Source organism: Seriola aureovittata, chromosome 10 (genome assembly GCF_021018895.1).
Source record: "Seriola aureovittata isolate HTS-2021-v1 ecotype China chromosome 10, ASM2101889v1, whole genome shotgun sequence".
Lineage (NCBI taxonomy): Eukaryota > Metazoa > Chordata > Actinopteri > Carangiformes > Carangidae > Seriola > Seriola aureovittata.
In genome coordinates this window covers 7655054-7682225 of record NC_079373.1, presented here as the reverse complement: position 1 = coordinate 7682225, position 27172 = coordinate 7655054, and the positions used below count along the sequence as shown (strand labels likewise).

Sequence of the window (27172 nt, the reverse complement as noted above, 5' to 3'; positions counted from 1 at the left end):
GTCCTGGAATGTGCTGGAATTCCCAAACACCTGCGCAAATCAAATTGGCCTAAAGAAAAAAAAAAGACTATAATACAGCAAAGAGATGTTTGTAAAAAAGTGCCCATTCATAAATTCAGTTATTCCCATATTCGGTCTTAAAACATGAAAACATTATATCAGTGGTAGATTCATTGCACCTGCTGTATTTTCACCTAGCCTATTTCGGGATTTATTTTCCTGGAGCAGCTGTCTTCAAAGTAAAAAAATGATTCCTGTGGGAGTCCTGAGATTGGTGTCCTGTTGTGGATGTGGTCTTGCCTTCTGCCCAGTGTCCCAGTGTATGCTGGGATATATACAGCAGGGCTTAACCCAGAGAGGGATTAGGCAGGCAGAGGAAATTAGTAAATCTGACAAAATAAGTCTTTATTCAAGACCATTCTTGATGATGTTTACAATGAAGAAGGTCTTAAACTAAAATGTATTTTCATTATTGATTAATCTGCTGATTTAAAGAGCTTGAATAAAATGGAACTATTTTGATAATAAATTAATCATCAGTCAATTTTCAAGCAAATCTTGTGATTTCATCTTATTAAATGAGAGTATTTCCTGTTTTTCTACATCATATATCATGGTAAACTGAGTGTCTTGTGTTAGACAAAACAAGACATTTGCAGATGCACCTCTGGCCCTGCACATTTGTGTGGAATATTTTTTCACAATATTTTGGTGCTAATCAATTAAGCAATTAATAATACAAAATAGGCAGATTAATCAATAATGAAAATCATCCTTAGTTGGATCCCAGCAATCAAAAATCCCCCAAAATTATTCAATTTACTCTCTTGTAAGACAAGTAACATTCTCATATTTTAGACACTGGAACCATGAAATGTTGGTGGTTTTGCTTTGTCAGTGATTTAAATTATATTATTTAACCTTTTTTTGTTGATTTACTTATCAATTAATCAACTAATTGTTTCAAATCGACAATAAATCGACATAGGCTCATACTCTCAAGCAATGTGTGTTCCAAAAAAATCAGTATTTGATTTGTATTTCCAGATGGACAGAATTTAAATTGCAGTGCATGTAGATACTGTAATTTTTCCTCAACAGTGATTAACACGGGGCATCATCAGAGAAGGATCAAAGAAGAATTTCTACCATTCAGTCTTTAGTGTAACCCATGCCAGTCAAGACAGCTAAGATATTTTTAGCCCAAATGATGCTTCTTTTAAGGCCTATGCTAAAAGATTGATAAATCTGATCATAAAATTTTGGACTTGAGTGAAACCATCTCTCCCTCTCCGACAGTTGACCTCTCTTACAAAGAGAAAATTCATTCTTAAGGGTTGTGATATGCTTTGATCCAGATTGAAGGGGGCTCACACAGCTGACACAGGCTTTGTGTTCAGAAACCACAACAAACACACGTCACTATGTGCTGAGGTGAATAGTGGTGTTTAGACTCAGCTTAGCCTACAGTCAATGCTTCGTCATTTGACTTTGATCTCTTCTGATTTGAGCTGATACAACTTCCCATGTTTGAGCTCATTCATTCAGACAAACAAACACATGAATGCACATAGATAAAAAATTCCCAGCTTTAAGATGTGTCTATTATATCTCACCCCTGACTGTATGACATCTGACCTGACCTCACTCAGTCTGGCAGACAAACACACACGCTATCAAACACAGGGGTAGGAGAGATTTAATTAGAGCTTAGAGGAACAGATCAAGGTGCCTTGATGAGGACTTTACTAGAGACTGTGTGTGATATGATGTTTGCATATGGATGCAGGTCAGTTGTCCTTATACCAGCATCACATACAAGGCTTATGTGTGGTCTGTGCTAATAAGATTGGAAAAGGTACGTTGTCGTGCCCTAACAGGTGCAACAAAATACATAGTTGTATGTATCTTTTTAATAGAGATTTTTTAGTAGAGATATGACAGGAAATTATGGGATAGAGACAGAGAGAGAGAGATGGGGGGGTGACATGCTACAAAGGAGACTTTGCAAGTCATGGTCAGCCCCTTAAATTGCTTGGTTACCAGGATAGATGCATCAAAACTGTTTTTACACACCAAAACAACCCTAAAAAGAGACTTTATTAGGCCAAGAATGTGAAAAAATCTGTTAGGGGTGTACCAAGGGTGTGTTGGGCATTTTAACTGCAATGCATAGTTTTTAACAGCATTAATTATCTAAAGATACATGAGATGTTTGTGCTCTGCACTTTCCAGAGATCAGTTATTGTTGGCTGGACTGGCCACGGGCCAATGCTACAGCCGTGAACATCTGTCACTGACTGACTGACTGGGTGAGTGACAGAGTTGAGTGATCAAGTTACACCATTGGTCGGCCAGCCAAGTGTTGGACTTCCCATTTGCCGTTGCTCTGTCAAAATAATTTGGCAGGAACACTTTCTATTACGTCATTAGCAAATCCACAGTTTTGTGACCAGGGCCTTTATTTACCTCAACTGCAGAAGGTAACAGGTCTTTATTAGAGGCAGGTCTTTATTTCTAATTCCTCTGTTTTATATGTATAATTGATCATAACAGTGTTTTAGTATGATGCATCATTTTGTTCCACTCCCATTTGACCTTTTAAAGTTACTGCATAATGCATTAATACAAATTCAACATTTCCTGTACCCGTTTCAAATTAAAACTCCTCTAGCATTTCAGTGCTGGCATTTCTGTTAACACACTATTCAGATCTGCTAGTTTCTTTAGATTAGCAGTTACTGATGGCCTCTTTATCTCTCTAGCTCTCTTGCTCGGTGTATGTAATTCCTCTTAAACAAAACGCTACAAACAACTAGCTTGCTAGCAATGAGGTAGTTGTTGTTTCCTGTTGGGGGCACCACCCATATATTGTCCAGCCATATATGTGGTTTACACCTAGTCTTGGCATGGCAAAGCAATTATTTATATGCTTTGATTTTCTGTTGATCAGGTTTGAGGTTTGAGTTCCTGTTGATCTTTTCATTGTTTGGGCAGTCATGCTTGCTGGCGGTGTGGCTCTGCAGTTGGCAGAGTCCGTTAGTCTGTCCAGACCGTAAGATCTCAAAAACTACTGAATGGTTTGCAATAAAATTTTGTTCCGTCATTCATGGCACCTAGAGGATGAATGCTATGCCCTTTATGATCCTCTAGCTTTTCCTGTAGTGCCACCAACAGGTTGACACTTTTGGTTTTGAGTGTAATATCTTGACAACAATTTGAATGGTAATAGTCAATACAAAATTGACATGTAATAATATGAACCTGAATAAGGTTATTACCTGAATTGTTGTGGATTTTATAAAACATGGAAAAAACATGCTGTTGATGAAACATAAACCCAGCTGAATGAAACATGCTGAGTAATGTAAATTCAACAAAGGACCACACAGTTATGATTGTATAAGGCAATCTACACAGTGTATTTGTAGATTAAGTGATGGCAAATTGACAGTTGTTTATTTACTGAATCTCATTATTATCTATTGGGAAACAATAGATCAGTCATCTTTTATTTGTCACGCACAGTGTCTCCGGCACTATTGATCAGATACTGACAGGAGGTGTGTTGCATCTCAACACTGTGTTTCAGGATTTTTTTCAATTTCACTTTTCACAGATTCAATAACAATGTGACATGTTTATTGCTGATTCACCCAGAGGCGAACGGCATCGTTTGTGAGGGACCATATGTTCAGTGTTGTCTTGACCTTTTTAGATGATCAGCACAAGCAGTGAATGAGTCACATGTTTGAGCACAGCTGCATGAACTGCTGAGCAGAGCACATTTATAAGCAAAGACACCAATCTATTGGCCTTGCAGCTACAACTCTGCTCTTTAAAGTCTTTCTCCAGCTTTTATCACCTCTGTTCAATGTGCTGACCACACACCATCTACCAGGCTGGGGCAATGACAGCAAAATTCAAAGACTCTACTTGTGATTTGTAAAGTGCTCTTGTGCTTTGGTATTATTTATTGGATATATCTACTAAAATAACATGTTAGTCTTTGTGTGTCTGCAGGTATGGTCTGTAGGTGGAGGTCTGTAGGTGGAGTAGTAGGAGATGCTTTGAACTTGGTTGTGGCCCAAAAGAAGGTTCACACCGAGTTCACTTGCTTACGCCATCTGTCTTCATCATCCAACTTTTGCTTTTGTTGTGCTTTGATGTTTAGATTTTCGCCTGCACATAGTAACCTGATATTATCACTTATTTCAGATCAACAGATTTGTTGTTCTTGCAGTCTGTCTTGCTGATGTGGCTGTTGCTTCTCAGTCTGTGTGTGTGGGAAGAGAGATAGTAGACTGGAGTTTAGATGTTCAAAGATTACTGGTATTGACTCTTTAGTAAAGTTTTTACTTACATGGTCCCAACCCGAGGCCAAAAGAAAAGAACCAACCCATCTGTGGTGTTATGCAAGGTGCAACAAGTTGGGGAAATAATAATATAGATTTAGCATTTTCTAATTAAGATCTCCAATCATGCCGCATCGCTTGTGGCTACATACTTTCTTATAGGGCTGAAACTTGCGCTTATCTTCATTATCAATTAAGCTACTACAAATTTGTCCCAAAGGACTTTATAAGGTCAGAAGCAAAAAGCAGTCAAATGATGATTAACAGTCATCTTAACTTCATCTTAAACAAACTATATCCTGTTATTCGTGTACTTCGTCCTCTTTACTAGGAATTGTTTAACTAACAGCAACAAAAACATGAGCACTTTGCAAGTTCTTGCATGAGCCACACACAATAATAGTACTGTTTTTCTCTGACAGGATTCGTTTAGTAACGGACCATGGCTTTTACACCTTCACATTCATTTCTCTCACTTTATCATCTCCCCCTTTATTGAGTTCGGGCTGTCACCTAAAATAAATGGACCATCATGGCCTTTGTTGTGCACGTTGCCATAGAAACACTGGCTGTATGACTCCAATAGACCACTAGCAATAACAACGGGGCAAAAGAGCAGTCCTAGTCACCATGATTACAGACACAACAATGGCAGGGCAGAGTTGGCACCTATTACTCCAAAGGAATAACCTTTTCTATACTAGGACCTTTTAAGATGGCAGCTAATGGTACATATGATTGAAGGAGGCTACTACGGAAAGCAGCCCTCTCATTAACCTTTGACATGGCATAAGCCTCGGTTAAAGATCAAATGTTTGTTCGGCCTCGTGGAATACAGATCGTAAATGTGTCTGCATTTCCTATTATAAGATGACAGGTCCTTACAAATCTCAGAGGCTGAGACTTTTGTGTGAATTACCTCCTTGATTAAATGGCTCTGGATCAGCATACCAAAACATGCTTGGGTTGTGAGTTTGACAGGGATATAAAGCGGCACCAGTATAATAGCATTCATTAGTCATAACTTCTCCAGACAGAGAACTAGTGAGTTTAAATGCTAATATATATTCTCAGGGTATATATCTGTCAGCTTGCAGAACCTGTCGTAGCAGTAGAGACCCTTCTGCATGAAATGAGCTGACTCTAACCTGACTAATGTTCCCACACATTGCACTGTAAACTGCATTGATTTTCAGTAGGGGTTTTGCCCACCTTGTAGTCTTTGACTGAAGATGAGAGCAGGCAGCCAGTTGCAGTGCTGTGCAGAGTCGAGACAGGGTTTATTCACTGGTAGCGGGCAGCAAAGCTGAAGCTGATGTTTGTCAAGGCTGAAATAGTTTGTTGACTTTATGCTTCTATGAATTTATAACACTAAAACAGGTATATAATACATGATATTTTGGTTTGTCAGCATATATACCAATATATACAAAATAACATTATAATACAGACTCTATCTTGGTCTCTTGTGTTTGTTCATAGATTCTCCATATTTCTTGAATAGGTCTTCAGCCTTCCATCACAAATTTAGTTTGCTGAATACTGTTATTTAAGTTAAGTTTTCAATATAGAACACATATGGGTAGTATGTGAGATATTAGATCAAGATTTAGATGAGAAGAGTGACACCACTCTCATGTCTGTCCATTAAACCGACTGGAAACAAGAGGAAACCACCAGCCTAATGCTAGTGGTGCAAAGGTAACAGAATCCACCAGCACCTATGTGGCTCACCAATGGCACAAAAGCACCCTGGGAACCACATATTGTTAGTTTTCTACTCTTTATACTAAGCTAAGCTAACCTGCTGTTATATCCAACTTCATATTTAATATACAGACATGAGAGTGGTATTGATCTTCTCATCTAAATCTCAGCAAGAGCAGCAAACTATTACTTTAAGACGTTGGGTTTGGTTTATGTATACTTATGTATTTCATAGTGAGTGCTCTTTTAGGTCATGTACAAGATCAACCTGTTGTGATAAATGAAGCTTTACTGATTAGGAAGTGGTAAGTAAATGGTCCATTGGCTCTCCTGCTAATAAATTGAATTGATTCCCAGGGGAACACACAAGTGTAATTATCTGTGGATGAACACCAGTGGCCTTGTGTCTTGAGTTGGCCAGATGTCCTCAGAGAGTTGATCTTTGGCAAGCAGATTTGTTCAGCTCAGCCAGTATCGCTTCCTTCATCGGTACTGCAGCCTGGCTGGATGGAGCTGATGGTGGGCGCTGAGCGCCGAGCATGTGAGCTGCATGTAGAGAGAGAGGGAGAGAGTGGGAGATGAAAAGGGGAAGATAGAAAACAGTGAGAGGCATGCTGGAAGCTAGAGAGGTAGAGCACAAGATAAAGAGAGACTAGGAGGGAGGAAGGAGGACTGAGAGGGTGAAAAGGAGTTTGCATGTGTGTGAGCATGTGTCTGGCCAACCAATAGCAACAGGAAAGCTGGGGATGGAGAGAGTGAGTAAGGAAAGTGGAGAGAGGGAATTAGAGGATGCCACAGGGCAGCTGAAGGCAGGAAATGAGGGTTTGCAAAAACTGCTGTGTTGGACACAAGGGGGAAAGCGCATAGGTCGCTGGATGGCGAGCAGCTGAATGTGGAATCAGAGTGGAGAGCAACATGCTCATTTATGTAAAAATATGACCCATGCAGACTGCTACAGCTCTGTGTTGGTTTGTGTTAGTTATTTATCCGGTGTTTGAGTCACATCATTACAAGTCAGACCTGAATGACAACAATTTATACAGTTTCCTTTTGAGGAGCTCTGCACAGGGCAGGGACCACAGGAAGAGTCATGGTTGTGTTTTTTTAATTCATTGTCAGGAGGACCCATCCACACCCACTGTCTGTCATGGCAGGATTGTGAGGTGAGGCTAATTTCAAGTCAGCCTGCAGTGTTGGATTTTACAGTGCCAGTTAATTACCTGCTACCCATCAAGCCCATGTCCAAAACTGCACATTTCAAAAACAGTTCAAAACCCGGTATTGATTGCCTCTATTTTGGCATCAATTTAACATACAGTATGTGTTCAATTCTTTAAACCTATGATATTTTTTAGCCACTTTGGAACACAAAGCACAAACACAAGCACAAAATTGCCATATACTTATCTTGACATGGCTAATGTGTTAGGAAGCAGTTCCTTAGACACCTAATAGAACAACATTAGTATTAATTTTTGAATGGTCTTTTTGGCTACTTGATGATTGTAAGTGTAATGTTCACTCTATTTTAGGTCTATATTTGGTCTCCACCAACTCCTGAGGGAAGTATCTGGTTCTTTAGTTGCTAAATGCTCCACTATGTTCACCAGCCAGTCACTAACTTTGTCTCTAAGTTTGGGTGCTGGGTAGGTAGCGTACAGTGGGTTTATCAGAAATGTTTACTGAAAACTGCTGCTGGAAATGGGGCTGAAGTGACAAGAGCATCGAGCCAGAACAGAAAAGTTGTGGGCTGTAAAACCAAAACAGTTAGCTAAAAGAAGATAAAACACTCCGTAGACAGTGTTTCCTCTAGGATAGGACCTTTATGTTTTCTACACTTCTTTGCTAATGATTATTAGTGACAGAGCTTAGTAAACCTATGTATCTTTCCAACCCCAATGTCTGAACTCAGTCAGTCACCGCTGCACCCAATAAATATTTCACTGTCACATGCTAATTTTCATTGGCTTAGGATACTGCTTTTGTAGGCAAGTCGTCTGGTCTGCTTTCAGCTCCGCCAGTGGTCCACTGTAGGACTGCGCTGACTTTTTTCCAGCAGACAACATTGGTTCAGTGCAATGGCTGCGTCATCATCATTGTTGTTGTTTTATCAACCTCAGAGGCTGCTTGGGTTGAATTTTGTATTACTTTTTACAGTTCGCACACATCTATTTTTAGTCACAACTGTGAGTGAAACACTTGCAGTGTAGAGCTCTGCTTTCTCTTGTTGGTCCTCTCTGTCTTTTTCTCTTATTTCTCCTCTCTCTCTCTGGTCAGGCGCATAGACCACATCCCACCAGCTCGGGTCTGTGCGTGGATGCAAGGACGTGTCTCCACTTCCTGAATCCTTCGGTTCAAATTGAAAGCCCTCTGCAAAGTCGTATAATTGTGAATTCATGACAATCATAAGATACTGAAGCGGCAGCGTCAATGCAAACAACACTGGTAGAGCTGAGGGAAACTGCAGAGTTGGGTGATAAATCTCTGTGGGTTCTACACTTCAGTCAGCACTTTATACATAACCATCTGATCCATTGTGGATATAAAATTATTGATTATTGCAGTTTTAATCAGAAAAAAGAAAGACATTTTTCAATCTGTCCAAACAGGCAAAATTTTTGAAAAAAATACTGAAAAATGTCTGTGCACATGTATTGCAATTACTGAGAAATCCAAATTTATGTCTAAGACTTTTTTGTGTGTATCCTACAGTCTTATCATAATCCCAAGTAGGAAGAGAAGTGAGATTTATGGACATAGACTCATAGTGTCTCCTACTGAGAGATTGGCTATGCCCCTCACAGATCATTCATTATAATATACTGAATTGTAATATGATATTAGCTGCTTCCTCTGTGGTGTCTGAGTGGAAATGATACTCTCCCTGGTGGCCACAGTGCCAGTATTATTGCTGGCAGACTGGCTAATTGAATACAGAGTAGAGGAAGGCCACTCCAGTAGGTGTTGAAGTAGGAGTTCCTGAGAAGAAGAGCCCAATTTAAACTCACCTTTTCAATGGTTAGGTAGGTGTGATGGTTTTGTGAGGCACCAGGTTGCCTCTGGACTTAGTATGGGTAAAACTGAGTGGCTGTTACTGTTGGACTCCTCTCACCAAACCTTCCGGTACTATAATCCGTTATATGAATTGCTCCTTAAATCTACTTGTCTAGTGGCTTGTTTCGGGGGTTAACTGGGTGGATTTTTCCACTGGATTTTGCTCCATTTTAAAAACTAGATAACCGGGGGGAGTTTGAGCTTGTTAAAGATTTCCTCTTGCTTTCCTAGAACATCAGCCAGGAAAGCACAAGATCCGAGCAAATCTACCGAGTCAATCAGACTGAAAGAGGAGACGGAACAAGAGTGAATTAAAAGGAGGGATTCCCATGTTGAGAGGGTGTGTGGTCCAAATAGGATTTGTTCAGCGAGGGACAAGGAACAAGGATTTGTTCCTCCCATGCAATGCTTCTGGATTGTGGTTGAGTTCTGCAGTTGCAGGCCAGTGGGTCATCATGGGAGGAGGAAGGGAAGACATTAATAGGGCATGTAATTCTGTGAGGACAGGAGCTTATCACAGTCGGGGAGGCTGAACCCTGCACAGTAAGCACAATAACCTCCACTGCCACCTTCTGGCCAATCAGGAAGGAGGAATTGCTCTCATGAAGATGCATTTCTGGTGGATGTTCTGTCAAGTTTCTAAATTATTTTTGCATTTTCAACCTTCGAAAATATTTTTTAATTACACTCTTTCTCTGTTTTTAAATCTGGCTGGATTTTAAACCTTTTATTCTTGAAAAATAAGCATAAGTGTCACTTCTCAATGTAAAGTCTCAAGTACAGTATGTTTGTTTTTGACTGACACCTCATTTTAATTTCTGACACTGGTACAGAGAGGACACAATCTTAGGTGGTGCTAAGAGCTTTATTTCCTCTTTCCTTAAGCATGAAGTACTGCTTTTTTGGTGTATCTCCTCCTAAAATTATTATGCAGTTTTATTAAAATTCAAAGCCAGCATACCTGCTGTTACACTCTACAGCCCCATTTACAAGAGACTTCTAATTGTGGATGATTCTAACATAGTTGTTGATGTTGCAGCACCCTCTATGGCTTAGGCAGCGTATAATCTTTTAGATATTATTGACTTATTGTCTGCAAATCTGTTTCTCACATTACATATGGCCTCAACAATCTTCATAAATTAATGAAACCTCTATGTAGCTGAGAGTCGAACCTTAGGGCAGGAGTGATCACTAAATCACTTGCTGCTGCTAGCATACTGCTGTGGTTATAACTGAAGGCAACTCAAGTTCTTTTTATATTTTAGTGACTCAATCAAACCTATTCTGTACAAGTGATGGGGGACAAAAATTTGAGAATGGGAAATTACACACTCTCTCTAATCAGTTTTGCATATTCTTGTCTGTGTTGTCACTATCTGGTTACGCTCTGTGCACCTCTAGAAAGCGTGATGCTGCAGATCACTTAATGGTCAATCCAGCTCCTTCATGGCTTCTTACTGCTCGGTTAATAGCTTTTGCACAAAATGAATTACCAGCATTGATTTAAAATAATTGCCCCCTTTTAAAAATAGGAAAAGTTAAACACAGACCCAAAGTCCCATGGAAAATGTAGATACAGTCTCAGTTAAAAGAAACCGTGGAAAGCCTACAATGATGAGATGGCAAGATGCTGCTCATGATGTCTGATGTCGTGGATCAGAGTATAATACATTCAAACATTTCCCTTTACTCACCAATAATTTCAGGTAATATGATGAATGCAGCTGCAGGTACAACAGGGCAGAATCAATACTCATTTCTATGGTATTGAATTGCTTGTGTCGGCCGTAATCACTGCTCCTCATGTTTGCAATCTAGCCACAGGGTATTTATTTGTCTCAGTATCACTGCAGCACACTAACCCAGATCTCTGGAGAGAGTGTCTATGTGTGTGTGTGTGTGTGTGTGTGTGTGTGTGTGTGTGTGTGTGTGCGTGTGTGTGTGTGTGTGTCCTTCACAGTCCTAGCATCAGCTTCTTTCTATCATGGCTGCCTTTGCCATTGTAAACACTGAGTAATTGGCCACACTGAGCAGTCTGGTGTTGTCATTTAGCTCCCTAACAAAAACCTGGCTGAAAAATCTTGTTAGATCCATAAGCATCTGCATTTTATACTTAGATACTTGTAGTATTGTGTCAAATAAACCAAACAATATATGCAAAGTTTCTGTTATGATAAAATCCTCAATTTTCACTTTCAATTATGTATTTTGTGGATAAAATGAAATATATTCCTGTGGTTGCAACTTAAGTGGCCTGTTCTGTGTGTGGCTGTTATTTTGGCTAAATGTCAAAACAAAAATATGTAGCTTAATAGTTTTACACACAGTAGCCTACTGCTCTACTGTATTCATTGTTGCATACAATATTTACAATAAAAAATGTAATGTATTCCCTGCATTAGTGTTCTCATGAGGTTTATTATAGAAGCCTGCACGTTAGGGGTCTTTTCAGTTCAGCTCAAATCAGTAGAGTACAGTTAATATCAATTCTCTTTAATTCAGTATACTTCTTGATTTTTAGCCTTGAACTGAAGTTAAATATCCACCACTTAAATGTCAACTATTGGATGGATTGCCATAAGATTTGGTGCACGCATTCTTTCCCCCTCAGGATGATTTATTATAACTTTGGTCATCCCTTAACTCTTCATCCAGCACCATCATCATCACTTAAATACTTCAATTTGTCTATTCCCATCAGCCTCAGCTGTAATTTGTGTTTAGTGCAAATTAGCAAATGTTAGCATGCTAACATGCTAAACTAAGATGGAGAACATTGTAAACATTGTACCTGCTACTCGTCATTTGCTCAATTAAGCTACCTGCTTAACATCAGCATGTTAGCATTATCATTGTGTGCATGTTGGCAGTGCTGATGTTAGTATTTCACTGAATGCTCTGCTGTGTATGGCCTTTAGCCTCTTAGTCTTCAACACCAGTTTTTGAGAATCTAGATTGGCAGTGGAACTTGGCTGACAACAGGAACACAGCTCTACTGTTAAATTAAAGTCATTCAGTCTAAGAATAATTACACCGAGGAATAATTCTGGTTTATTACAACTTATGTTTTATTTTCATAGTCTTGTTTAATGCTGCACTGGAGTTCCTTAGCATGTTTTTCCAAATGTGAGGCGTATTTTTCCAGTCTACATTTGTCTCTTGGCTGCCTTTTTGGTGTGACTCTTGTTTAGCCCCATTTAGCTTGAACTTGAAGGCTGTACTCTCACATTTAGTCCTGTTGAGACATTTAACCACCAGTCCCAGTGTATTTCAGTCACATTACAGCAGGAGTCCTGCAAAGAGAATTATCACATTCATTGTGTTGACATAATGCTTGCTGGTGACCACAGGCCTGCCTCCTCTCTCCTCCGTGCTGCAGGGCTGTTATCACCGTACTCTGTAGCTGGAAACACAGGACGCTCATTGTTGTACGCCCCTCTGCTTGCGGCCAGGACTATTTTCTCTGCCCCCCATGATTTATGACAGGCGGAAAAAAACACCTTGTTATTTTTCTGTTTATGCTTGTTGGGCCTCCTAAAGTGTTGTTGTTTACTTCTCTCCTGTGCCTTGTATCTCATTATGAATGCTTTGTATCAACTGAAGACTACATTGTGTGCAGGTTTCAGTCTCATGAGTGTAATTCTCATTCTGCCCAATAGAGGGTATTCCTGTGCAAGGATTGTGAAAGGATTGTTGGTCTTAGTTGGTGAAAGGTTTCTTTGTAGGTGCTGCTCTCCCACCTCCTGTTTTTTTTTTTGTCATGCTGGAAATGACTGAATACTTTAGCTCTGACATTATGTTTACCTATTGAAACCAATAGTTTTAAGATGCTTTGTGCTTGAACACAAGGCTTGCTGTTTTATGTGAGTCAGTCAAAGTACAGACAAATATCCGCTTTTTAATTCTCACTCAATTCTCAAGAATTACAGTGTTTTCAAAAAATAGTGTAAAATGGCACCCATTCCCTTAAATTCCTTTTAAAACCAGTACATATGCAGTGTATTGATCACACCAACACCTTCATCTCAGTTAAGTGTTGTTACTGGACCTGCCCTGTCCTCTATTAGTGAGGTGAAAGGGCGTAAAAAAACATGAAGTCGGCCATTTTGTGGGTGAGTTTGGTGTTAAGTGATACCCAACCCCATATGCGACAAAGTCCATTTAAACATGTCAGCAGCTGCCTCGCATGAGGTCATAGTGCAAGAAGAGAGAGAGCAGAGGTCACTCCTTCATCAATTAAATACCCACCACTTAGCTCGCAGAGAACCAGGCGGAGCTTTTACTCATAATCTCACTGTTTTTTGGGGGAGTAAACAGTGTATATACCTTCCCTTCCCTCTCAGCTCACCCACTTACTGCACATACACTACAGCAGTACACTCTAGCTAGCAAAGTGCACACATTCAAACGTATTGCTGTAGAGTGCGTTCCCCAGGGTAATGAGGCAGAGAGAGTGCAAGGTGCTTACCTGTGTATGTCTGGATGAATTACAAGCACTCAACACTGACCAGTAACTATGCTGTGTGTGTGTGTGTGTGTGTGTGTGTGTGTGTGTGTGTGTGTGTGTGTGTGTGTGTGTGTGTGGGAGGTGGGAGGAGGGGTTATGCCTTTTCTCAGGAAGAGACTATAGTTCAAAGCAAAAGGCCATGATTTGTCCAGATGTTTGGAAACAGCAGGCAGTTTGACATGTCACAGCATGAAAAGCACAGGTGTAATTAATAACATTATTAATCACTGCGTTGCATTTAAGTGAACCAGTTCCAGGACACTGATAGTGTGCAGGCTAGGTCACTGTCATGGCTTACTAGGACACTTAAATAGAACAAGTACATGATCCAGTAACTACTTTAACCTTCAAAAACCGACACAACATTCGCATGTCATCACATTTTATGGCCAATGTTTTAGCAAAGAGTTGCTCATTTACACATATAACAGTTACGGGACATTCCTTTTGTTTGTGTTTCTGGGACCCTGCTTATTCTAAGACCACTATTCATTCTCTTTTAGCACCGTTTTGGGTCTCTACCTACTCCTAAGGGAAATATCTGGCTCTTTAGCTACTCCAGTATGTTCACTAGCTACTCTCTCACTGTGTGTGTCCGCTATTTGGTGCACAGCAGTGTACAGTGGGGTTTTAGAGCCATTTTATTATACAATAACTCATATATACATACCAAACAGGTTTATATACCTTTTTTAAATAGAAGAACTGCAAACAGCCCTGTAGCTAAATTCTGTCATTCTCACCAGAGATTTTAAAGCTTTATTATTTTATGTCTTCTGTGATTCATGTTATTGTTTTCATTAAGTCTGTTTGTCACCTGTTGGTTGGTTGTCTGGCTTTAGATGTATTGTTCTTGTATGCCAGTTGTGTTTGTGTTTTTGACTATGAATGCTTCCACATCTCTCTTGACATAGAGATCTTGTCATCAATCAGAGTACTTGACTAAATAAAGTCAATTAGAAAAGAGCAATCATTACTAAAACAAGTCTACCTGTGAATCAGGCCTATAGGCTCTGGATGAATGTTACAGTGTTAAGTTTTGTGTCAGGTTGGAGCCAGTGTAAAAAAAACAAAACACGACAGGTTAGTTGTTGAAGCCAATTTTCCTTCCCCTGCTAGCTTATAACTTTTGCGCAAAATCAGATCACCTAAAAATGATAGTTTAGAAAAACAGGTCAGTACTATCACCAAACAATGAGCTGTCTGAACTCCAGTGATTTAATATTGCACTCACTGAGAGGGGATAGAGGTGAAAACAGGCTGAGTAGTACTCCCTAATATTAAACTGACTTTAACATGTAAAACTGGTTTGAGAGCCATTTAAAACGTACAGTGGTCCTGAGGGGACAGATAAAAAAAAAGAAAAAGAATGATCAAAGCAGCAGAGGTTGACTTATCCTGACTTTTGTTCCATAAGCTCCAAAAATCTTGGATCCTGCATTTCCCATAATGCAACTTAGTAGCGAAATACTAACCGCATCATATCGAGTTACCATAGTTATCAGTTTCAGACTTAAAAATAGCATTCATGACAGTATCCAAGTAGTAATTAAGACTGATTTTTATAAATGCTCTGATATGGCTGGCACGTAATAATGAAAAAGTGCCTCGAATTTAAACAAACAGCAATATTTCTGAGTGGGAACATCCAAGTTCTGAAAAACATGCTTGCACATAATCATTTAGGAAACAACATGGATGCCAGCAGTAACATCATTAGATCAATAGCCAATGATGTTAAAGCTCGAGTAGACTAGTGTGATAATATTAATCATTATAAATGTCTGTGCAAAAACTGTAACACTTGCAACATCACTATTTAAGATTTAAGTGGATGAAAAAACATTTTCAGCTAAAACCAAAAATAGAAATGACTCATACCAGTTCATGTTTAAATCATTGGATATTTGTATAAACGTTTATGCTTACATTTAAATTCTCTCGTCTGTGCATTTTTAAGAGCAGGAAATGTGCCTTATTGCACCTTTGCAACATAACCCCCATGACTCTTATTTGTGCTTCCTGTGTGTGTGTGTGTGTGTGTTTGCGTGCATGTGTGCACTTGTGCATGTGTGTGCACATGCGCTGGTTTACATCCAGTATCCACAGGCTATGTCATGCAGTTTGAATTGTAGTCCCTATAGGCTGGTATGCTCCATATAGAAGTCTGCAGCACAGACAATTAGCTGCCCAAAGGCAGACCTGAAGCTATCAGTATGTCAATCAATCTGTACACTGACTGCTCTAAATACACACAAACATTCACTCACTCGCACACAGTATACCATAGGACAAGCCACTTTGTGTGTATGTGATCGTGTGTGTTTCCACTTGGGGGCAGTGTTTTCTCTGCAGACAATGACAACAAGGCTGTAGACACAAAGAGCACAGTCACTGTTAAAGAAGCAGCATCTTGCGTCTGTCTTGGCGCACATACACACACACACACACACACACACACACACACACACACACACACACACACAATCTGCTGTATAAGAATTTACCTACTTGTCTGTATGATTGTGCTTGGCTGTGACTTCTGTCTGTGGCTTCATTTGTGTGTTGAGTGCACTGTAGACATATAGCAATTTTCAGTGGGACCTGTGTGTGTGTGTGTGTGTGTGTGTGTGTGTGTGTGTGTGTGTGTGTGTGTGTGTGTGTGTGTGTGTGCGTGTGTGTGCGTGTGTTTGCCTTCATAAACCCCTTCTCTCTCCCCCAGCATCCACCAGCCAGTGAGGAGAAGTAGGCCGCTTAAAGATAGCTCCCGGCAGCCTCAATACTGGCTCCCAAAATATATCTGCTCATGAGAGTCATCTTCTCTCTCCCTCCCCCTCTTTCTTATTCTTCTTTTGCTCCTTCTCCTTTGGAAAATAGAACAGGAATCAGCCTTTGAATTTGCAAATTGATACCCTGGGTAAAATAACCTGAGGCTTGTGTGTGTGTGTGTGTGTGTGTGTGTGTGTGTGTGTGTGTGTGAGTGTGTGAGTGTGTTTGTGTGTGTACCTGTACGCATGTGTGCATGTTTTGTTTCCTTCACGTGGATGAGCTTCTCCGTTTTGGGGGTCTTAAGTGTCGCTTGGTTTATCCCCATAGAAGGGTGACATCAGGATTGTACCATCGCACCCATTTAAATTGGGGGGGTTCATTGAGGAGCTTTGTCACCCATGACTTCCCCTGTGCTCTGACATGCAGGATGAAATAAAAAAAAAATAATTGGACTGTGCAAAATAAGGGTGCACTAAATAGAATTTTTCTTTCCAAATACTGATTCTGAAGCATCAACTCTGGATATCTGCTGATACCGAGTACTGAACCGATACCAGTTCAACCTTTTCCCCAGATTTTTGTTTTGTACACTTCAAAAAATTGAAATCTGGGGATAATTTTTATGTCCAACCAAATGCAAATCTTTTCTAGACATGTACAAAATAAAATTTGTCATGCAGATTTATTAGACAGGTTATTTTCCTTTTGACCCTAATTTGAGCCCATAAGATCAGTTCTCCCAGCAAGAGTCCTTGTTGCCTTATTAGTGTATGTAGATGTGTTTGTCTTACTGATGAATTAACGATTTGTCAGGGTGTTTTTCTTCCCCTGAATTTCATCCAGTTTGTTCCACAATAGGCTCCAGTCCCCCCCTACAACTCCCGTGACCCTGGCAAAACTGGATATGGAAAAATAAATGAATACGAGTCGAGTGCTTCCTCGAATATTAGCTCAATATTCCTTTTGCAGCCTGGATGTGCTGAGACCCAGTGTGTACTTTACCCCCCATTGGCCCACATTCACAGAGAATGAGGACAAATAGTTTGGCTCAGAGACATGTGTGCCTAATGTAGTCCTTTTATGTTGGAAAGTGGAACTATATGGAGATAGGAGCGAAAGAGGATCATTGTGTTTCTGTTTTCTGTCTGGCTCTGTCTCTCAGGCATGTCTCATGCCCCTGATATCTGTAAGATATGGCCAGAGTGTTCATACTAATACCACAAATTTATTTGTCCGCGCTTAAGAGCTTGGTCATAATTCAATATTATTATTTGTTTTTTTTCGTTTTTTTTTGTTGTTGTTTTTTTTTGTGGAATTGTGTTATGATCTTATCTTGTTATTGTTTTACAAAATGAATGATTTCAACTGATTTGTAATTTAGAAAAACAGAATGAGTGATTGAGTTTTTGTTGAAATGCGTAATGCATAACAATGCTACACAGTTGCATGAAACATAACGTCTGATTTTATCTGAAATATTGTGTGATTTGGATAAACTTATGTTTTAAATTCTATGAATTGTAAAGTTGACATTGTAATCAGTTCTCTGGCTATGCAACTAAGAAACAAATTATAGATAAAATAAGACATAGACTAAGAGTCTACTGAGGTCTTGATGGGTCTACCCAAATCCTAGGACCCGCACCCCATATGGGTTTGGATCCATTTTTCTACTGTGGGTCCTGGGTGTGTTTAACAACATGTGTAATACTATAGTCATATCATTCCATGCTAGCAGCTCTATGAGGCTGCACTTATGCACAATGATGCTTTGACCTAAATTGTAGCCTCAGCAGGCTAGCCTTAGCTGCTCTCGATGACAATTCTAACATGCTGATGTTAAGCAGGTACCTGAATCTAGCATGTTAGCATGCTAAGATTAGCTAATTAGCAGAAACCACAAAGTACAACTGAGGTTGATGGGAACATCATTACTTTTGAGCCGATGTGGCATTATATATGAATTTATCCTGTGGGAAACTTTAATTTATGAACTAAGTTTCATGGCAGTCCATCCAGTAGTTTTTGAGATATTTCACTAAAAATTAAAAATGCCAACCTCAGGCACTAGAGGAAAGGTCAGGAGATCATCAAAGTTAGTAGAATTTATCATCTGGGCCCCATGATTGTCTATAGAATTTACTATGTTAACTATATGAACTATTTTCATGGCAGTCCATCCAAAAGTTGCTGAAATATGTCAGTGTGGACCAAAGTGGTGGAAAAACAGAATAACTCACAAACCTGACATTTCTATCTATAGAGCCATGATAGGAGCGCCTGTTTTTGGTTTATCCAGTGAATTAAATACCTGACAAAACAGGATACTTAATCTCTCTGATGGAAAATCTAGCAAATCCAATATTGCCATAAAACAGCCATACCTATTAATTTGCATTGACCTAAAACACACAGAGATATTAAAGGGGTAGCTGCCTCGTCATAAACCGTAAAGATTTCTTCTGGTAGACAAATCTCTATCGTCTCACAGTATATATCCCCCAGCCCTGCCTCCTTTCATTAATCCCTACCTTTCCTACTTAAATCTATCAGTATGAAACAGTCTAATTTCAGTAACTGCTGAGAGGTATCTTAGAGAAGAATCTGTTCACACTATAAACGTGTTGTACTGCATGCATGTCTCCTACAACCCCTTGGATTACTAGTCAGTCACATTAACCTCAGGATGCCCCTTCAACCCCCACTGTGCATTTTCACACGCGCACTCACACACATATACATGCGCACAACATACATCCGCACACCCACACGCCAATATTGAGGTCAGATTGAGAAATAGAGACAGACCCCCCATCATGGCACACCCTCTGGCTACCTCTCTGTGAGCTGTTCACTCATGTAGAAGCAGACCCATCTGCCCAGAGAGATGGCGAGAAATCTGAGCCAGACTGGGATGGAGGCAGAAAGGGATAAGACACACATACGGTGGCAATGGCATCCAAAAAAGACAGAGGTGGAAATGGGGTTTAGAGAAAAGGAGGGAGGATGCGAGAGAGAGAGAAAAAAGGAGAAGAGAGGGGGGGGGGCGTAAGGCAGATCTGTGCGGCGTTGCCCTGAGATACAGGATGTCGTAATAAGGCAATTGGGAGAGAGAGCGAGAGAGACAGAAAGCGAGAGGAAGAGAGAGAGAGAGAGGGAGGGAGGGACTAATTCATAGGGGGGGGGGGAAAGGGGGAGGAGAGTGCACCTCAAGGAGAAAAATAATTCATTTTCCTGTTGCTGTGACGAGCTGACACCCCTCTGCCTGCTCAGAAAGTGGTACGCTCCAGCTTGCTCTGGGCTCTGTTGTTGTGCAGAGCTGCAGAAGGCCTGATAGAGCCAGCTAGACAGAGAGAGAAGGAAGGGAGAGATACAGAGACAGAGACACTGTGGGTCCAGAGCTTGTGTTTTCATTTCATCACCCAGTTCAACCAGCGACACCAGAGAGGAAGGGGACAAAGGGAAGAGGAGGACAAACAGGAACTTCAGTGACAGGGAAAGTGAAAGACAGGCAAGGTGAAGGAGGAGAAGGAAGGAAGGAAAGGGAGGGAGGAAGGAAGGAGGCTGGGGCATGAGGAGGGGCGCCTGACTGACATTGCTGCTCTTGCTATCAGCTCACACACACACACACACACACACACATACACACACACAAACCAACGTAGGTAGACACACGCACACACACACTCTGCTGGATTGTGCACTGCACAGTTGCTGCTCTTTTTTTAATTCCTTTGCGGAGACTTGTCCTCCATCCTTTCTTCTCCTCTGAGCGAGAGGACAAGAGAGACACAGAGAGAGGAGGAGGAGGAGGGAAAAGGACGAGGAGGAGGAGAAGAAGGAGGAGGGGAGGCAGTAACCCTCTCCTCTCCTTTACTCAGACACAGCAGAGAGAGATAGGGAGAGAAGAGTAAAAAAAAAAAGAGAGAAGGAAGCTTTCTGTTCTATTTCGCCGTCTCCTGTGGTCCCTTGGCCAGCGAGCGGCTAACAGGCACCGCTCATGTCCGTGAACTCGGAGAAATCCTCGTCCCCCGAAAGGTAACACCTCCTCCTCCTCCTTCCCTTGCTCCTTATCATTTCATCCCCATATGTCTGTGTGCATGTCCATCTGTCTGTCTGTTATTTTGCCCTCTCCCACCCCAACCCTCTCCGACCACCAGCCCCCGTCAGCACCTCCATGTTTTGTGTCTCTTTCTGTTTCTGTTTCTGTCTGTGTGTCATGAGCTGGTTTCTTCTATTGTCTGGGTCACAGCAGTCTGACTGTAGCAAGGAAAGAAAACGCAGTGGTTCATTGTTGCATGGTGCTGTAATGTTTCAGTTGGCAGCTGAAACAGGACGTTAGACATACCAGCATATACAGTACAGCACACTTAAACATCATCTTTAAAGCTTATCTCCTTCACACACCTCTACGCAGACACACACTCGAACTGCTGCTGCCTTCTGAGGCTGCAACATCTCCTATGACAACAATAACAAGCACACACACACGCACACACACACAGAAAAACACACAGAAAAACACACACCAAACACACACCATCTCTTTATGGCAGTGATGCACAGAGCTTACACAGCAAGAGTGTCAACACACGTCAACATGCACAGCCAGCAGCAGCAGCAGCAGCAGCAGCAGCAGCAGCAGTAGTGCATCTCAGCAGCGATGCAAGACAACAGCTCACCACATGACGCACCTCAGTCAGTGCATAGCATTACTGAACAATGGCACCTCTGAAGGCCATGCAACTTCTACATAACACACAGACGCACATTTTGACCACGTTCATCACATCATAGATTTACATATCAGGAAACATCCACTTTACAGCGTGAATAGCAACGTCACAAGGCATTACCAGTCACGTGGCGCACTGTGGCTAATGGAAAATACATACAGACAAAGACACATGCACACACCACGTCACAGCAGAATATCTCACAATACATGACGAGCACATGCATCAAGGCTAACCATGCTTCAGAAGCTATTTCAGACCGATTCCACCTTTGTTGCTCAGCAGAGATAATGACCTCTTTAATAATTTGTACCTGAAAATGCCTAATTAGACCCATATAGATTGACAGGATCAAAGTAAACACAGTATTTCATGTCGTACAGGGTTGCTTAGTTGGTCCTGATTCAAAAAAAGATATCTGTTGTTTTAAGGTTGTATAGTTCTGAGAGTCATTTCAGCTGTAACTTCTGTAATTAAGGAGGGAAAGTTTGTTTTTGAGGTTGAAAAACAGAAAAAGAGTGGAGTGGAGAAATGTTTGAGAACAAAGGCCCCGTTGTTGGTAGTTTCCATCTCTGCTACAAGCAGCGAATCTAAAAGCGAATCAGTCAAAGTCGTGACGTGTGTCCAAACCTTTTTACTGCATGTATAAGATCCCATATCCATTCACATCTATTCAGGCCAAGCCCACATTCCTGTTTCGGTTTGCAAATGCGGAAAGAGCTCGATTTGACGGGTGCTGGAGGGTGAGGAGCAGGCAGACTGGATGACTCAGGTAGCCACTGATGCTGTGCCAAGTACGATCAGGCAGAGCCGCTGCCATCCACACAACCTAGCGCCAGGCCCCAGACTGGCACACTCAAACACACAGCGCAGTGGGCACACAAATAGGCAGAAGTAAATGGGCACTAACAATATCAGGCGTTATTACATGGGCAGTTGGGCACAGAGGAGAGCGGCGTCACAGTGGCAGTTTTGGATGAACATGAAGTGAAGTTTAATTTGGAGTAAGAGGCAGTGGCACAAGTACACACACAGACTGTCATGCTTATATTTTTAGCATCTAGACAAAGAAAACAGCTTTCTCAATCTCAGAGACGCATAAATACAGAGTATCGCCTTGCATCTGTGGTGCGGTGAGGTTTGTGGATTTCATCACTCGGCAAGTTTTCCCCTTTCCCTCTGTTGTTTGGGTCACAGCCGTCTGACTGTAATTAAGAATAATGCAGCAGTCCCTTGTTGCATGGCAGGTAACAACAAAGAGCTACACTCGTGCACACACTGCTGCCCTCTTTAACGGCTGCAGCATCTCATATGACAACAGAAACAATGCATGTGACTACACGCTTTCTCCATTTACAGTCGACCGGTCTGGGAGAAGCTTGACAGATAGTGTCAGCATAACTAGTCATGAAGTTTAATCTTCTTATCTCTCTGAATTAATTCATATACTGTATACCTAACTAACGTTATCAGTTATGAACCTCACGAGTAGACTAGCTGCTAATTCCCATGTGCTCAAAGCTGCGTTTGAAAGCCACAAGCTGCACCAAAGATCAGAGAGGATTCGGGAGCTTTGTGAGTGTGACATAGACAGCTGGGATGCCTTTTGGACTGGGTGCATGCAGATACAAAAATAAATAAATAAATAAAGGAAAATAGCGACTTAATTATACTAATTCATCTACATAAGTGGGCAGCTCAAGAAAGAGCTTGATATGGCAGGAAATATGTCAGAAAGATCAGTATTATTCAGATGCAAGGACAGTGTTGTGTTGATCAGTGAGTCATCGGGTATTTTGACATTTGGTGCTTCCAGCTTCTCAAATGTGACGATTTGTTGCTTTTCTCTGTTTGATATCATTGTAATTTAAACATTGGCTTTTGGTTTTTGTGCTGTTGATCGCACAAAAAAACAAGCAGCTTGGAGATGTCACCTCAGGCTGTTTCGATGGGCTTTTTTTTGAAAGACAATTGATAGATTTATTGATAATGTAAATAATTAGTTGCATCCCTAATACAGATAATGGTTATTATTATCTAATCTAGACATTATTTTTATGTTTCACATAAAGTAGCGTGAACTGATTTGGAAGTTGGGCCTAATTTTTAGTTTTATCAGCAGTTTATATTTGAGTGTAGATTGGACGTCAGAGTCTATATCGGGCCTGCCTTTTTGGGACAGATCAGCACAATATCTCTGTCTGCAACACCATCTGGGCCCCAGGTGCCATGCACACACACACACACACACACACACACACACACACACACACAGAGCTCTGGAGTGCATCATTTTGGATGTGCAGTAACATGTTTGTGAACAATAAGGCAGAATGGATTAGATAGGTGATGAGCGTTAAACCAAATGGATGGACAAGTTGGACCTGAAAAGAGCAAGAGGCGGCACTGTGACAAATTTCTCTTGGGAAGACGATCCCTGTTGTGTAACTTGGCACTTGAGGCATGGTGGAGATGGAGATGGATGGAGTGTTTGTGTGTGTGTGTGTGCGCTTGTGTGTGTGTGTGTGTGTGTGTGTGTGTTTATATGTGCGTAAAGGATATGCAAGTGTTTTGACATCCTCGTTGCGTGTGAGCAGCTTACAGCTTCTTTCTGCAGGGTGACAGCACGTCGGTTTAGGTCATAAGTGACGCTGTTGGGTGGAGGGCTTATGCCCTTTGAGGATACTTTCTTTAAGGATTAAACAAAAGTTGAATAAATGAACATCCAGAGGTCAAGGGTTTACTGGCTTTTTTGCAAAGCTGACTTGGAGGCAGGAGCACTAAGAGGTGTTGGGTAAACCTCTCTTTGATGCTGATTACCTAACCTTCAGTCAGTGTGTGTTCTGTCAAGCGATGCCTGTGTGTGTGTGTGTGTGTGTGTGTGTGTGTGTGTGTGTGTGTGTGTGTGTGTGTGTGTGTGTGTGTGTGTGCGTGTGTGCGTGTGTGTTTAAATGATGCAGTACTTAGGTGAGCTGTTGAAAATGCCACATCCACTTCAAACTTTGTAGATACCAAGGATAACTTAAAAGATACGGTTATCTTAAGCAAAAGATGACACGTGGCTTTAATGTCTTAAATTAACATGTAATCCGTGTACAGGATTCCAGCGTTCTCGTATGTGTGTGCTTGCGGTTCTGCAGGTGTGAGCGTGCACCTGTACCACGTAGGTGTGACTTGTTGATGGATGATTTTTATTGTGATTACTGGAGCTGCCACTCTTTCACGGACAGAGAAAAGGAAGAAGAGAGGAAGGGGGAGCAAAGAGGAAGAGAAGGAGAGAGAAAGGGCACAAGTGAGAGGGAAGGTGGGAGGTAAAAAAAAAGAGAAAAAAGAAATAGAGAGATAGAGAGCAACATAGACACCACACACACACACACACACACACACACACACACACACACACACACACACACCCACACACACACAAACATACACAGCTGTTACCAACAGGACCTAAAATTTCCAGGTCATCTCCTCTTTCATCAATTTGACACCAGTTGAAACACAGGTTACTGGACACATCCAAATACTCTGATGAAGCCTCCTTCCGTCCGCCTCCTTGAGCATCACTAACTGCTCTATTAATTAATCTGATGATATTTTTCTTGATTGTTTGGTCTATGAAATGTCAAAATTAGGTGTTTAAATAATGTCCATTACAGTTCTCAAGAGTTCAAGGTTTCTTCTATCAGACCAACCATCAAAAACCCAAAGATGTGACAATGAGGTTACACAGAGCAAAGTAAAAAATCCTCACATTGGACCAGCTGGAATCACAGAATGTGTTTTGCTAAATAAATGACTGAAACATAATGAAAATCATTTCAGATTAGTTTTCTGTGACAGAGCAGTAAGAAGCCATGGAGGAAATTATTTTTGAACTGCATCAGGTTTCATAGTGGTGGGCATGTAATACTAAATACAACATAAAGAGCTGTAGAGATTAGCTGGTTCACTATAAGCTGATCAACAAAGAACTAATCAGCAACTCTCTTTTGGTGATCAAGTAATACTTAAAGCCAAATATGAAAAAATATGATCTTATAATAATCTAATTTATTTCAATAATCACGAAGCCACAACAAAACAGAGGGAGATTTAACAAAAGGAGAAGATAAAAGGGGAACATATAGATGACAGAGAGCAGGAGAGGATGCAGCATGAAGTGTTGGAATGTGTCCAGTCAGTCAGTAAGCCAGGCCGATGCAGCAGACAACATCACATCCAGCAGCCATCACATTCACACAGTATATGGAGCTTCGACTGGCCTATATGGTCTCCACCATCTTCTCTGGTCTGACCCACATCGCCATGGACACATACAGGGCACACAAACACACACACACACACACACAACACACACACACACACACACGAGCAGCCCCAGCCATGCCACGACATGACAATAGCTAATGAAGCGTGGCAGGGAGCTAGCTAGCAAAGCAACCAGCCTGCCCTGCCTGTCTGGTTTCCTGTCCTCCATTATCCCCACCATCCCACTCACCCCCCTGTTAGGTCTGGAAAGAAACAGATGATTGCCTTTCTTGCTTCCTATCTTTTTTTTCTTTTGTTTGGGCTCCAATCTCCATCTGGGACAGATGGAGAAGGAGACATTCTCATGCATGCTCCCATCCCTTCTATGCCTCTGAGGGATTAGAGTTATGTAGCAATGGTAAATAAAAAGTGTGTGTGTGTGTGTGTGTGTGTGTGTGTGTGTGTGTGTGGTGTGTGTGTGTGTGTGTGTGTGTGTGTGTGTGTGTGTCTGTGTGTGTGTGTGTGTGTGTGTGTGTAGTTGAAGCTGACCTGAAAATTTTCAGGCCATGCAAACAAGTCTAACCTGACTGTAAAGCACAACAGCCTCACTGTGTAACCACAAAATAACGCTGAGAATTTCCACCCTGCTAAATGATATCCTATGTGGCTAGACACCTCACAAGTACTGTGTTGAAGGCAATCGCCATGGCGATACCTCCGTGCCCAAGGAATGGGTCATGTGAGCCGGACCCAGGCACCTAATCTGCCGTGAGTGCTTCAGCAGAGTTATGGTGTCAATGAGTGTAGTATGGGGTCAAAGATCATGCAGTGGTATCAGTAGATACACAGTACATGAGAATGGATGAAAGATCCATACAGTGAAGGATGATACTGTTAAAGTGGGATGAAACTGAAATGACTTTCTAATGACTGAAGACAATCCTCTTTTTTAGTAGTATAACTGTCCCATATCATGTGCTGCAGCTCTGTGAAGTTGTAGTTAGGCACAGTGGTGCTTTGGGCTAAGTGGCAGCAGTATGCTAACATGCTGATATTTAGCAAGTCAATTGTTTACCATGTTCATCAGCTTGCTGTAGTGTGTTACCATGCTTGTATTTGCTCATTAGCACTGAAGTTCAGCTGAGGCTGATGTGAATGTCATTAGCTTTGCAGGTGTTTGGTCATAAACCGAAGTCTGATGATCACCACAGTCTGTACGATTCCCTCTGAGAAAGACATGCACCAAGCCTCATGGCAATCCGTTCAAAAGTGGTTCAACTCAAAACTATAAATGTCAAACTCATGGTGGTATTGTCTGGGAACCACAAATGTCTATGGAAAATTGTGTGTCAATCCTGTCCAGTAGATTTTGAGATATTTCACAGGATAAGTGATCTTATCTTAGATCTGCTGGACGTGCAACACAAAAAGTCAGATTCACCAAAGTCATTGGGATTCATCCTCTGAGGACCATGAATGTCTTTGCCAAATTTCATGGCAACCCTTCCAGTAGTTGTGCAGATAATTCAGTCTGGACCAGAGTTGTGGACCGACAGACTGACATTTCCATCTCTAGAGCTATGTCACTGGCATGGCTAACAGTCTTTGTAGTTTGTTTTTTTTTGTCAAAGTTTGGACATTGATATGGTGCTATTTACCTTGGCTCCATGCACCTACATCACTATGACAGCACTTCCTGACAAGCCTGGATTCAACAGCACAAACCCTTTCATGTGTATCTATCCCATTCACAGTGTCACTGCATTCCACTCTGAAAATATCCAGCT

At 41.2% G+C, this 27172-nt stretch overlaps 1 protein-coding gene across 5 annotated transcripts in view; it reads left to right on the top strand.

The window, feature by feature from the left end:
• srpk2 (SRSF protein kinase 2) overlaps positions 1-27172 on the top strand; it is a 71532-nt gene that overhangs the window by 1232 nt on the left and 43128 nt on the right. The window contains exon 1 of one of the 5 annotated variants that reach the window (XM_056386333.1): positions 19679-20433. The exons of the other annotated variants lie outside the window; for them this stretch is intronic. Within the exon in view, the coding sequence (XP_056242308.1) occupies positions 20396-20433 (38 nt within the window). The 5' untranslated portion in view covers positions 19679-20395. Of the gene's footprint in view, positions 1-19678; positions 20434-27172 lie in introns of those variants that run through there. 5 annotated transcript variants of the gene reach the window in all.